Source organism: Prunus mume, linkage group LG1 (assembly GCF_029339155.1).
Source record: "Prunus mume cultivar Tortuosa linkage group LG1, ASM2933915v1, whole genome shotgun sequence".
Classification (NCBI taxonomy): domain Eukaryota; kingdom Viridiplantae; phylum Streptophyta; class Magnoliopsida; order Rosales; family Rosaceae; genus Prunus; species Prunus mume.
In genome coordinates this window covers 14126562-14140705 of record NC_142698.1, presented here as the reverse complement: position 1 = coordinate 14140705, position 14144 = coordinate 14126562, and the positions used below count along the sequence as shown (strand labels likewise).

The 14144-nt window shown below is 36.2% G+C and overlaps 1 protein-coding gene and 1 non-coding gene across 3 annotated transcripts; one reads left to right on the top strand and one right to left on the bottom strand.

The window, feature by feature from the left end:
- Window positions 1-876: 876 nt before the first annotated feature.
- SIS (E3 ubiquitin-protein ligase RLIM-like protein) lies at window positions 877-3670 on the bottom strand. 2 transcript variants are annotated; one of them, XM_008241913.2, is made up of 6 exons: window positions 3120-3670; window positions 2267-2351; window positions 1779-1957; window positions 1466-1526; window positions 1311-1359; window positions 877-1155 (listed from the first exon to the last, which is right to left on the bottom strand). In XM_008241913.2, the coding sequence occupies exons 1-5, from the start codon at window positions 3240-3242 to the stop codon at window positions 1343-1345; spliced, it is 465 nt and encodes a 154-aa protein (XP_008240135.2). In that variant the 5' UTR covers window positions 3243-3670; the 3' UTR covers window positions 877-1155; window positions 1311-1342. The 2 variants fall into 2 exon arrangements, 1 of the variants encoding a protein (XP_008240135.2); XR_016127773.1 differs by lacking the exon at window positions 877-1155 and adding an exon at window positions 1641-1677 and having other exon boundaries at window positions 1305-1359.
- A 5370-nt stretch (window positions 3671-9040) lies between these two features.
- Window positions 9041-10471, top strand: LOC107880924 (uncharacterized). The gene is made up of 2 exons (XR_016123164.1): window positions 9041-9112; window positions 10235-10471. It is a non-coding gene; the product is annotated as an uncharacterized LOC107880924 (transcript).
- Window positions 10472-14144: the final 3673 nt, after the last annotated feature.

Genomic DNA, 14144 nt, shown 5'->3' with positions numbered 1-14144 from the left:
AAGCGGTATGTTCTAAGGTTTGAAATGAATGATTGGACCATTGGAGACAAACATTCATTGTAAACATCAAAATCAGATGATCCATTTACTTTGTAAAAGCGTGGCTGAAGAATCTCCATCCATCTACACCAGCAGCAGCAAGAAATCTTCCTTAACGACCATGGAAAGCAAATATCCTACCAGACATGGGATAAGGACTGCTTTTAACCTGTAAGGTCATGTTTGGATAGGGAATAATTAACCTCGACCCAAAAATCAAAAGCAGATTGATAGATATAAAGATATATAATTCTGGTTGATGGGCCACACTGTCTTTGAAGAGAGATTTGTTAGTTTCTAGGACGTGGCACTAACTATGGAATCTAAAATTTTGAGGTAAGGAGGAAACTGAAGGGCAATGTCATAAACAAGAACAACTTTTTTGACTGTTTTGAGGGCCAAAGACATAAATCCAAACATCCATGTGTTCGTTTGACCAGGTCACGGGCGCATAAGAAGAAGCAGTGTTCAACTAGGGCATCAACATGGAAAATCCGAAAAAGAAAGAAGAGAGAAGAAAAAATGGATGAACCAAAAAAGAATAAAGACATCTTAGACTTGTGCAGCAAGAGAGAACGTGAAGATAGGGTAACATTCTCTTATCAGATTTTATGTTCCAACACTGTAAATTAGGACCACACGTTTTGTAGTCCACATACAATGTCTCTGAAAGATGACAACAGCATGACTAACTTCCAGATTTTGATGCATGCCATCAATTAGATTCTGTCTCAGGTAACGAATTTGATGGACCAAAGAATTACAATGCAAACCATCCATCCATCCATGGGAAAACATAACAGAAAAACCAATAATAGAGCTAAAGAAAACATGCAATTACGAGTTCAAACATACATATATTATATATTAAACACAGCTAAATTACTCATATCCAAATCTTCAACCACATTAGCAGTAGTTGAAGGACAAGTCACTAGACCAAACATCCTTTACATAAGGAGACCACTTCATCATTCTTTACACCGATACTAAATAAGATGCATATATATATAGAGAACTATGGTTTCATATGACTGTTGTTGGGCTGGACTGGAGCAAAACAAACCAGCTGCACACAACGATCCGCTGCTGCTACGTACCCTATATCCTATATATCTGCAAAGCATATACACAAACAGATGCTTAATTAGTAAACCATATCCAAATAAAATTGAGGTGGAAGTAAAAAAGAGAAGAAAAAAGTAGATGCCACCGACAAGAAGTGTATCTACTATTCCTAGTAATGTTTCAGAAACTTAGAAATAATATACCTTGATGAGTATATGCCTCGGCAAGTGAGCCCTTAATAATAGAGAGACCCTACAGATGAAAAAATTCATAAGAAAAAACAGTGTCAGAATAGTACATACAGAGTCCCAGTAAGGCAGTTCATGCACCTCCTGTACAGAAGTTGAAAATATCATACCTTGCCACCAGTTTCCTCTACAAGCACTCCCAGAATCATCTTCAGTCCCATCTTTCTTGTACTGAAATAATCATAAAATATAATTATCAGGCTCCGGAATTAAGATCAACCATAATCTAATGGAATTTCCAGGATACGAGAGAGAGAGAGAGAGAGAGAGAGAGAGGAAACTATCTCATGTCCAATGTTCACACACTGTGTTTGCATTATTCCTGGGGAAATTTTTAAAGAATCTTATTCACAGAGTCAGATGGTAAAACCAACAAATTTTAAGGAGGAAAAAACAAAAAGCAAAACAAACAAAAATTCTCACCATAGAGTTAAATCCAGGGCTCTGGGTACTCGGGGGGTAAGAATAAATATCTTGGCCACCATAATAGATTGAAGAGCTGAGGTGACATGGTTGCTGTACTCTCTGATCCTGATAGAAGGAACTCATGTCCTTATTTGGGATGCTCTGACTTTCACCTTCACTGCCATTAGAGTCACCAACTGCAGCAACATCAGAGTAACAGAAGCAGACAATTTTCAAACGCACAACACAATTCATCTCTTAACCGGTCAATAAAACCAGGAATCATATGATTAAAAAAAAAACCAGGACAACCGAAAGATACATCTTTTATTTGGGGAAAAAAAAATCAAAGGAGGAATATGCATAAGATCCACATCAGTGAAGAAAGGACCACCACCTTTCATGGCTGACATGCAGCGAGAAGCAATCTAAACAAGATTGTAACAGATACAAGCTTTGGCCATAAGAAAACCAACAGTTATACAATATAGAAAAACCTTACAAACCTGGCTCTCCAGGTTTGACGTGCAATGGTTCATCCGTAAGCTTTTTCCCAGTGATTTCAGAACGCAGAGATTCCCTCCCTAACACCTTCATGAACAGGAAGACAACTTTCTCTCAGAACTTGGTACAACATAAAATAAATAAATATACACATACACTTTACAGATTTTAGTAAAGGTCAGCCAGAGAGAGAGAGATTCCAATAACAAAAGTTTTTTAATTTAATTTGCAAAAGAAGTTGCGAGTTTATTGTAAAATATGGTTTAAAAGCTCAGAGGGGAGATGAAATAAAATATTTTCCAAAGAACAAACATATCCCAGCATTATAGAATTCTAAAGCCCTTCGTTAAAAGAGCTAATGCAATCTCTCACTATAAATAAATAAAAATCTAGTCTTGATGATGCAAATCCACTTCTTCTTTTTTTATAATATCAGACAGAAATCTCCCAATTCAGCAAATATGAACTTGTAGATGACGATTGAAGGCCTTCACCAAATTTCGGAAAAAAATAAATAAATTATATATATATATATATATATATAGATAAACCCCAGGAAGATTTTACGAGCAGAAATGCAAAAACAGGCACCCAACAATATAAAATCAAACAAAAGGCGACAGCTTTAACCTATATTCAATTAAGAAAAAAAGGGACAACATTAGAACTCCAATACCATTAAACAGAAAACAGTCAAGAACCCTCAAAATCCAAAGCAATACCGTAAAATGCTAAGATAGCAATCAAAACACAATTAAATAATTGAAGACAAAAATAAAAATAAAAACAGATAAAGATATCAGAGATTCAGAAAACAATAAAAAGACAAGAACTTGAACAGGGGAAAAGCAATACCAGTTCCTTGGAGGAAGGCGCAAATATAGCCCCGAAAATCCCAGATGAAGATGACGACTCCTTGGACCCGAAAAGCTCAGAAGTAAAGGAAGAAGACGACCCAACTTGCTTTCTCCCCTCCATTTCTCTCCCTGTATCGTTATATAAACCTTGAAAGCCTCTCTGTTTTATATCTCAGCAGAGTGCTGTGAATATGTATGTGTATATATAATTATAATGAACCGAAGCACCGTCAAGCGAAGCTTAGCAAACAGGAAACCGCTACAGAATTTGTTTGTGCTAAGAAACAAAACGGAAGGCGCGATACAGACAGAGCAAATCGAATAGAAAAAACGGAGAGAAAGGGAGAGACACGTGAAAGATCAAAGCGCTATTGAGTAAAAACGAAACCGTCGCTCCCACCCAATTTATAAGCCAAAAAGGACGCCTGCCCAATTCGAAATTTCGAAGTTTTTATTAAATTAAATTAATTAAATTTAATGTAATTATTATATTTGGTATGATTTTCTCCTTCGGTGTCTCAGCCTACGATCTCTCTCTGTTTCTATTTTTATTTTTGGTTTTCTTTCTCTCTTTCTTCCTTCAACGACCTGGCGAAGAGAGTTACAGATTTGCGCCACGTGGGACAGGCAGTCCTTCCTTGTGGGCCCTCCAAAATAACTCCCAACCTTTTACTGCCACGAGAACCCTAGTGGATAATAACAACCCTACCCTACACAAGCCCATTATTGACTTTTCACCTAGTACTCTTTTGGACAAATGAAATATACAGTTTATAAAGAGATAGCCAGACCTTTATGACCTTATCTTTTTATCTTGTCGGACCAAAACAGAGATGGGTCTTCTTCTCTCATTCCCCACTTTTTTCAAGCTCATGTTTGGTATATTGGAAGTTGGAAGTTGGAAGTTATTTGGATACAGGATTCACAATATTTTATTAGACAATTTAGCATCTTATATAATAACATTATAACATTATGATAGATCTTTTTACCGACATATTATGTTATTCGACTGTATAATGATATTATCAATCAGAGAAAATTGCATTCGAAACTGCAATCTTAATTCACAATTTTGAAAGAACTGTAATTAGCACTCATCAAAACGGATCATTATGTTTTCATCCCATTTAGAAATGTAAGAGAAATATAACAAATAAATTGTACGTTTGATCACCGGATGATAAAATTTTCGATGTGACAAATAACAACCTCCTTTTGCCAAATAACATATTTATTATATGGTAAAAGGTAAAAGAGCATTTCTCTATGAAAACCAATAATTTATAATAATGTGGCTCAAATATCGATAAGCAAAATATGAGAGTTCCAACTCAAGTAGCGTTAACGTAGAAGTCGGTGAGAAAAGGTAGAACTTTTATGATTTTGAGTAGAAAAAGAGAAAATTAATCCAATCTTTTGTGATTTGATGAGAAAGTTTGAGACCATCATTAGCATAAAAACAGAGGTAGGACTGTTTTCTTATTTTCAACCAATAATATAATGACAAGTGAAAAATTATTCGCGTATCATTGCGTTATTAGCTGTAATAACAAAAAGCGATATCCCCATTAAATAGAAATCTCTCTACATTATTAGGGTGATGAACAGTGAACCTATAAAATATAATGCCAAATCACAATGGTTTGATGTGTAACTAAAGGGTGTTGATTGATTGATAAAGTTGATGATGAGGCATGGGGCCACAAGAAAGAAGTCATAAGGGCCAAAAACGACACAAGTTCAAGTGTCGAAAAATGGGTAGGGTCGCCGCGTGGTGTAGTCCTATAAACTCCACCATCAGCATTTCATATTTTTACATCATATTCACATGGCAGCTGGAGTCGTGGGTTGGGTACCACTTATGTCGAGGAGGGTCGCCATAAGCGTCGTTTGAATGTCACATTTAAAAGTGCTTTCCCAAAATATTATTATAAACATAGGAAATAAAAATTAACAGGATTCCAAAATAAAAACATGGCTTTAAAAAGTTGTGAAATGTAAAGATAGTGATGGATTAATAGAAGCTTAAAGGTTTCCATGGGTGTTTTGGCGTTTGATACACCATATCTTGGCATTTTTGGCATCTTAAAAGTTTCATTTCATATTTTTACATCATATTCATTCAGAAAATTGCATATTCATAATTATTTGAATTGTGATTAGACAATGTCTAATAATCACATGCTAGTTTTTTTGGTTTTTTAGGGGTTTTCTTAGGATGATCAGTGGAATTAGAAATTTATTATTATAAGGACGTAAAAATAGGTTTATGAAATCGAATATGACTGCAAGCGTGCTGGATTTTATAATTGAGTTCAGGTATTACGAGAAAGATTGGCTACCTAATCACTATGTAACAAATAGTCAACTTAATTGAAACATTTCAAGTCTTCTAGTTCGGCAGAGTTTGTAAGAAATCATAAAGTGCTCTCTCTTTTGTGGCTTAAACGGTAGGAGGAAGAAAAAGAGTCCCAACTAATTTCATATGTGCACGTAAAGACATTCCAAGAAATACAATTTTACTTTGTAACAACCATCTTTTCTTTGGTTTCCTTTTTCGAAAATATGCGATAATCCAAACTACACAAGTTGAAGGGTTTCTCACACACACACACACACTGTAAGGTATTCGAACATGAGACAATTGATATGCAAGTCAGTGTTATTTTTCACTGACTAGACTTTATTGATTTCCCTTAATTTTTATTTTTGGGTTTTGGTCAAGAAAATCCGTAATACACTTATTTTCAAAATAAGAATAAAACTCTCGTGACTCACTCTCTCTAATATAGGAAATTAAAGTAAATTCTGAAAACGTAGAAATATATAATTATATATGTTTACAATTCACCCCACTAGCCAGAAAAGCCATAAAATGTGAGTGAGCTACTACATGATTACAGAAAGGAAAGAGAAGGAGAATTTCAGAGATAACAGAGAAAGAGAAATGGAGAAGACTAGAGGATTTCTGAGTTTTTATTTCAATCAACTAACTTTTACAAAGCATAGCCCACTCGTATGTAAACAGATTACAGAGGAGCTTAACTGTCTAACTAATACACGTGCTAGGTACCAGACTTGTAACAAACTTATTGACTTGCTAATCATAGTTAACATACTAACCTATAGTTAACACTACATAGACATGGAAAATTGGAATTGGTGATAAGAGATGTGGGTGGATGAGGTTGTAACAACAAGAACATCATGTGCATGTAATTATTATATAAAATAATACGAGGAGAAGAACAATCAGAAAACGGCACTACTTATGAGCCAAGCCAATGAAACCTGTCTCATGGATAAGAACAAAGGCAAAAGAGAGAGAAAAAAAGTGCAAAAATTCAAAGAGACCCACGTTAAGAACATGATATCATTGCCCCACATAAGCTCTCTGCTAACGTACATCACTGCGAGGGTCGCGTGTTCTAAAGTAGGCTCCAGTTTTTGGATTTGGCTCCACTTTCTTTCACTTTTTTTTTCTCTTGTTGTAAAGTTTCTTTTCTTTTCTTTTTCAAAATCCTATCTAATCAATTTCTTGGCTGGAAAAAAAAAGGCCTTAAAATGCTCTCATTATAATGCTCTAGATGGTAAAATAATTCAGAAGATTCGCACTAAAATGGAAAACCAAAATAACTCATAAGAAATAGGTTATGACAAAAATATTCCAAGAAATGTTATGACGACAAAACTTTTTTGTATGTCTTTCGAAGAAGTTTGCGTATACACAAAGTCTCTATAATTGGTAGAAGAGGTCTCAAGTTTGTTTGTCCTCTCGAAAGATTGAAAAAAGAAAGCTTCAATAAAAAAGTAAATATAAATAAAAACCATCGGCTCCCTGTCCGGTGTCATGCTCATTACATTACACATGTTTTTCAATTATAAAGCATGGCCAATGCCATGGTATCGACATTTTGCAATCAGTCCTTGCACTAAACTACAAGTCCTTCTATAGCTTACTAAAATAAAGCATGCATTGATTTGAATTTTGAACTAGTATTTCACGATATTTTGCTGCGAATAGAAAAGAAGTACAGATTCCTAAAATTATTATTAGGGTGTGGGGACTGAGCCAGTCAGCCCACTGAGGTGGTTGGGATTGGCTGGTGCTGGTCTATATCAGTAACCAGTGGGCCTTCTTAGTTAGTGTTGATTCAAGCCCAACAATTTCTTAGCAGAACTAGATTAACTCAAAAGAAATTTGGATATCAAACTCCTTGCTTATATACATGTTTTCCTGCCTCTTGCGTCCAGAAGAGAAAAAATAACTGGTACTTTTTCTTTGAGTTAGTAAATAAATATGTCAAATACGACTTCACTTTGCTTGAGAGACATTTGTTCCTTCAACTATAAGCGGAAATTCATTTTAAGTTCTGATTCTGTGTAACTACTGGAACCCTGCATCAGGTTTTGATCCGCATGGTGATCTGTCAAAAATATTGACAGTTTGGTTAACATGCTTTGAAACTCAGCATCAAGTTTCTTACCATTATAATAAGTACTATTTAAGATTCAAGCACCCTTTGTTTTGATTACTAAAGTGTTTGTAAACACTAGAATGACCTCATGGAAATGACTTCCATTCTTTTTACTCGAATTCCATATAAGTAAACGTGCCATTAATAAAAATCATATGTTCCTTATAAAGCGTCATGCCATTACATTATACATATTTCTGGCACTTTAATATGTCACGCTTCAATTATAAGCATGGCCAAGGCATAGACATTTTTGCCATCAATCCTGCACTAAACTACAAAATGAAGGCAGGCAATGATTTGAATTTTGTTTTTTTTTTTTTTTTTTGGGTCTGATGATTTTAAAATTTTGTTATAATGTTTTGGTGCGAATAGAAAAGAAGTACAAATTCTGAAAATTATTACCAAGGTGGTGGGGGCTGAGCTGAGCTAGCCAGCCCACTGAGGTTGAATCCATATGAGAAATAAGTGGGCCTAATTAGTTTGGATTAAACCGCACCTAAGATATAATTATTGGGCCTTTATGAGTGGCCGATTCAAGCCCAACTTTGTTGATATAAAATGAACATCCGTGTTTATATAAATGAGCAAGTTATTGTGATCTATATATAGCAAAAACGCAGAAAATAGAAAAACATTCAAAATATCAAAAAATGTCATTAGTTAATACAAATATTAAGAATTAAAATTAAAATTAAATGAAGATAATATGGTAAATTCACACCTTTTCATATTAATTTTTTTTTAAAAAACAAATTGATAATGAATCTTAATTTTATGGAACATAACTACCCATTATATTTTTTAATTTAAATTTTAAAAATAAAAAAGCCTCTTGCAAGCGCTGAAGGCTAGTATTATATAAGGAAAATGTGAGTTAGGTTAATTGGTCAAGTTAGTGATTCCGTCTCCTTTGCACTCAAGTTTTGAATCCCCATTTTCATAAATTAGATTGATTAAGAGTAATTTAGATATCGCTTGTACTAAAAAAATCAATGAGGTCTAGCCCAATGAAAAAAGGTCTTGACTTGCAGACTAGTGGTCTTAAGTTCGAACCCATATGACACCTTAGTAGTTGTATGTGAGAAATTCCCCTTCCCTGACTTGACTTGCAGACCAGTCACCCTTGTTTAGGCTATCACTTGTGTTTGAAAAAAAATAAAAAGAAAATGATATATAAGGGATAAAGGTGGCAATATTATACACAACCCGTTAACATGATACGAATTCGCACAAAAAATTCAGTATTTGGGTATGAGTTATCATGTCGTGTTGATATCATGTTGACCTGTAATCCACTCGTTAAGCTATCATGTCGTGTCGTGTCAATTCGTAAATACATGTTAACCCACTAAGCTCAGGGGCATTTTTGTAAATTTATCATTTTTTCTTTTCTTTTTCTTTTTCTTCACTTTCTTCTATTTCGTCTTTTCCTCCACCATAATTATGAAGCAGAAAATCGTCATCAATCAAGAGCATCAATTTATGAGGAAGACGAGGGACATACTCGGTTTGTTTCAAAACCCAATCTCTCAAAGAAAGGTTCAAACTCATTAATAGGGTGGTAGCGTAGATACCCCTATTCCATCTCTCTTTCTCTTGCTCACTCTCATCCGCTTTTAGATCTAGACAATGTGATTGTTCAAATTTTTTTTTTCTTGAACTGGTTGATTTTTTTAATTGTTTAATATTTATGTTTTTATTTTTATTATTATTCTTTTGTTTTTTGTTTTAATTCTTAATGGGTTATCGTGTCGTGTCGTGTGATTCGCGAATTGTAATGAGTCGTGTTCGTGTTTGACATTTCCAACCTATTTTCTTATCGTTCGTGTTGTGTCAAGAAAAATGGGTTGACACGAACACTGCAAACATGACATGAATGCTAGGTATTAAGGGAACATGTGGCTCACTTGAAAACCCTAAGTTGTTAAGAAGGTAAATGATTTCCTAATGTTCACAGGATGGATTAGGAAACAAATATGTAATTATGTGCTGTAGAATATTTCTTTTCCTATTGTAATTTAGATTCCTAGAATAGCTTAGCATCATTATAGGAAATCTCTTGTATAAAGTTACACCCTTTGACTCAATGAAAATTATTCAGGCAAATATCTTGCTTCCCTATTTTACATGGTATCAGAGCAGGAAGACAAACCCTAGCTCTCTCTTTTTTTGCCATCTCAATTTTTCTTTTCTTTGCCATTGCTCCTTCATCATGGAGCGCGAGCAATTTCTCTCTAATCTACAGTTTCAACAGATATTATCTATTATGAACAATAAAGGGGCAAATCAATCCTCCAAGGCCAATGTTGCTGGTACTTCTTCAAGTTTGTCACAAGCACCGTTGCGCCTCCGTTGATTAATCCTCGATAGTGGTGCAACCAATCATATTACTTCTTCTCCAAATTTGCTTGTCAACAGTCGTCAAAACACTATTTTACCGCCAGTTATTATGTCCAGTGGAGAACATGCTTCAATCACATCTACTGGAACTTTACCTTTGAACTCTGTTATTTCTTTGAAAAATGTGCTTGGTGTGCCATCTTTCAAGGTGGATTTGATGTATGTGAGTCAAATTACAAGAAGTCTCAATTGTTCTGTAACCTTTTTTCCCTCTTGGTGTATTTTGCAGGACTTGACGACGAAGACAACGATTGGTTTGGGTAAACAACGAGACGGACTTTATTACTTGGTCGCATTGGCGTCAGCAACATCGAGCCCTAAATTCAGATCCTCCGCTACCATTGCTAGCCATCCATCTTGTTCTCATGTCACCTCCTCCACTGACTTGTGGCACCGCCGATTAGGGCATCTATCTTCCTCTAGATTAGATTTTATGGCAAAAAATTTGCTCAATTTTCCTTTCAAATCCAATAATGCTTGTGATGTTTGTGCACTTGCAAAACAATGTCGACTTCCTTTTTCTGCTAGTTCAATTTCGTCTGTTAGACCGTTTGAGTTAATTCATTGTGATATTTGGGGCCCCTACAAAATTCCTTCTTTTTCTGGTGCTAAATATTTTTTGACAATTGTGGATGATTATTCTCGTTTCACATGGGTATTCTTTATGCAACACAAAAGTGAAACACAACATTTACTTACAAACTTTTTCTCCTTTGTCAAAACTCAATTTGCTGCATCCATTGCTAATATTCGAGTTGATAATGGGGGGGAATTCTCTTCTATGAAAGATTTTTTTCAACAAAATGGCACCACTTACCAACACTCTTATGTCTATACACCCCAACAAAATGGGGTTGTAGAGAGCAAACATCGTCATATCCTTGAGTCAGCCAGCACCCTTGGCTTTCAAGCTCATCTCCCTTTGCGTTTTTGGGCAGAATGTGTTCTCACCGCTATACATTTGATTAATCATTTGCCCACACCACTTCTTTCCTAACAAACTCCTTTTGAACGCCTTTATGGCAAGACCCCTTCTATTCCCATCTTAAGGTTTTCGGGTGTCTTGCTTATGCTACTGATGTGCATGTCCCTCATAAATTCGCTCCTAGAGCCAAACGTTGTGTTTTCCTTAGTTACCCGGTCGGTCAAAAAGCCTACAAGCTCTATGACCTTACCACTCATAAATTTTTCACTAGTCGTGACATTGTTTTTCATGAAACTATTTTTCCCTATGCGTCCCTTCCATCCATTCCAACACCTCCAGCCTCCGTCCTTCCTCATTTTGTGTCTGACCCTCCTATTTCCTACTCATTCCCCACGTCTCCGCATCCAGCCACCTCCACTTTTGATCAACCCATTCATGCCAGTGTCGTTCAGCCCCCTTCCGTCCCTCCATTAGAAATGACCCAGCCAAATTCTCCTTCTGTGTCTCGCATCCAGCCACCTTCACTTTTGATCAACCCATTCTCGCCAGCATCGTTCAGCCCCCTCCCGCACCAGTTTTACGACGTTCTCAACGACATTGTAGTCCTCCACGTGCTTTACGTGATTATGTTTGCAACCAAGTGACGTCTCCCAAACCGTCGCTGCCTTCGTCATCTGGTTCCACCAAAGGTACAAGGTATCCTCTTTGTAACTTTCTCTCTTACCATCGTTACTCACCACAACATTATTCTTTTGTTGCTACTATTAGTTAGGATGTTGAGCCCAACTTTATACAGAAGCACTTCCCATTCACACTGGCAGGACGCGTTATGCAATCTAAATTGGCAGCTTTAGAAGCTAATCACACTTGGTCTTTCACTACCCTCTTTCATGGCAAGAAACCCATTGGATGTCGTTGGGTTTATAAAATCAAACGCCACTCAGATGGCACCATAGAGCGTTATAAAGCTCGTTTGGTGGCCAAGGGTTACACACAGTTGGAAGGTATCGATTATCATGACACTTTTTCTCCCACTGCTAAAATGATTACTGTTCGTTGTTTATTGGCTCTGGCAGCTGCTCAGGATTGGTCCCTTCACCAATTAGATGTCAACAATGCTTTCCTTCATGGTGATCTCCATGAAGAAATTTATATGTCTCCACCTCCTGGTCTTCAACGACAGGGGGAGAACTTGGTGTGTCGCCTCAACAAGTCGTTGTATGGTTTAAAGCAAGCTTCTCGTCAATGGTTTGCCAAGTTCTCAACAGCTGTTCAAGCTGCCGGATATGTTCAGTCCAAAGCGGACTACTCGTTATTCACATGTCAAAATGGAAAGTCCTTTACCGCCTGTTGATATATGTTGACGATATTCTTATTACGGGTAATGATCTCAAGGCTATATCCACTCTTAAGCAATTTTTGCATAGTCGTTTCCGAATTAAAGATTTGGGGGATTTGAAATATTTTTTGGGCATTGAAGTCTCTCGATCAAAGAGAGGTATTTCTGTTTCACAGGAAATACACTTTGGAAATTCTGAAGGATGGTGGAATTTTGGGTGCTAAACCTGTGAACTTTCCCATGGAGCAAAACATAAAGCTCTCTGATACAGGTGAATTGCTTAGAGATCCATCTCAATATAGGCGACTTGTGGGACGCCTAATTTATTTAACTATTACTCGGCCTGATATCATGTATTCGGTACATGTATTAAGCCGATTCATGCATGCACCACGTAGACCACATATGGAAGCTGCCTTGCGTGTGTTGCGTTATTTGAAAAGTGCTCCAGGACAAGGCTTGTTTTTCTCTTCTCAAAATGATTTGTCTCTGCGAGCTTTTTGTGACTCGGATTGGGCTAGTTGTCCAATGACTCGTAGATCCACTACGGGTTATTGTGTTTTTTTAGGATCTTCACTTGTTTCTTGGCGAACAAAGAGGCAGAAAATAGTGTCACTCTCTTTAGCAGAAGCTGAATATAGAGCCATGACAGGTACATGCTGTGAGTTGTCTTGGTTACGTTCATTATTGAAGGATTTACGAATATTGCATCTGAAACCGGCATTGCTACATTGTGATAACAAAGCAGCCTTACATATAGCAGCCAATCCCATTTTCCATGAGAGAACCAGGCATATAGAAATGGACTGCCACTTTATTCGGGACAAAATACAGGATGGTTCGGTTGTAACCAAGTTTGTTACTTTGGCAAATCAACTTGCGGATGTCTTCACTAAACCATTGGGAAAGGAACCCTTTTCTACCATGATTCGCAAGTTGGGAGTTCTCGACATTCACTCTCCAACTTGAGGGGGAGTGTTAAGAAGGTCAATGATTTCCTAATGTTCACAGGATGGATTAGGAAACAAATATGTAATTATGTGCTGTAGAATATTTCTTTTCCTATTGTAATTTAGATTCCTAGAATAGCTTAGCATCATTATAGGAAATCTCTTGTATAAAGTTACACCCTCTGACTCTATGAAAATTATTCAGGCAAATATCTTTCTTCCCTATTTTACATAAGTGACCCCAAAACCTACCTATGGGCTTCAAATTTAAGCTACCAAATCAACAGATGTTTTTCCTCATCATCTTGCATCTAGAAGAAAAAATAGAAGCTGGTATATGATGACAAAGCTCAATTATTAATGAAAGTTTACTTACATATTATTGTGTGATGAGGGAGGGAGGGGCCTCTAGAAGTCAAATTTTCATTGAATCAGAATGAAGACACAAGTCCTCCTGTGAAGAAATTTCAGCCACGTTTCTAATCTCAGTTCCCACCTAAAACTCCTCCATACAATCACACACACACATCACTTCAAATTATGAAAAACTTTACAGCCCATAGAAAATTGGTTCTAAGATTCTAGTTAGAAATTTAGGTAGCTTGAAGCTTAATCAGCTCAAGCATACAAATAATGATGTTAATTAAGTTTTCCCATATAATAGAGCTTGATGAAACAGAGAACAGAACTGAAACCAAAGAAGAAACTAATATAATTCCACTAGTGTATATATATTTATTCTCTCATCCGAATGACCACATACTAATAATTTGTGAATGCTATTGTAAACAAGAAAAGAGCAAGAGAAATAGTAGAAAATACATTACATAGCGTCCCAACGTCCGCTTTAGAGAATATATATATGTAAGGTATTTTTATTTACAAATGGAAAGAGAAGAAGAAAAAGAAGTCTTCAGCTATTAAT

Bases quoted from the DNA above. Each gene is read 5' to 3' on its own strand.
- SIS (XM_008241913.2), bottom strand. From the start codon at position 3,242: ATGGAGGGGAGAAAGCAAGTTGGGTCGTCTTCTTCCTTTACTTCTGAG. The intron at 1,958-2,266 runs GTTTGTAAGGTT...ATGTTGCTGCAG, and splicing joins CGTCAAACCTGGAGAGCCAG to TTGGTGACTCTAATGGCAGT. The intron at 1,527-1,778 runs GTGAGAATTTTT...TGATTATTTCAG, and splicing joins GCCCTGGATTTAACTCTATG to TACAAGAAAGATGGGACTGA.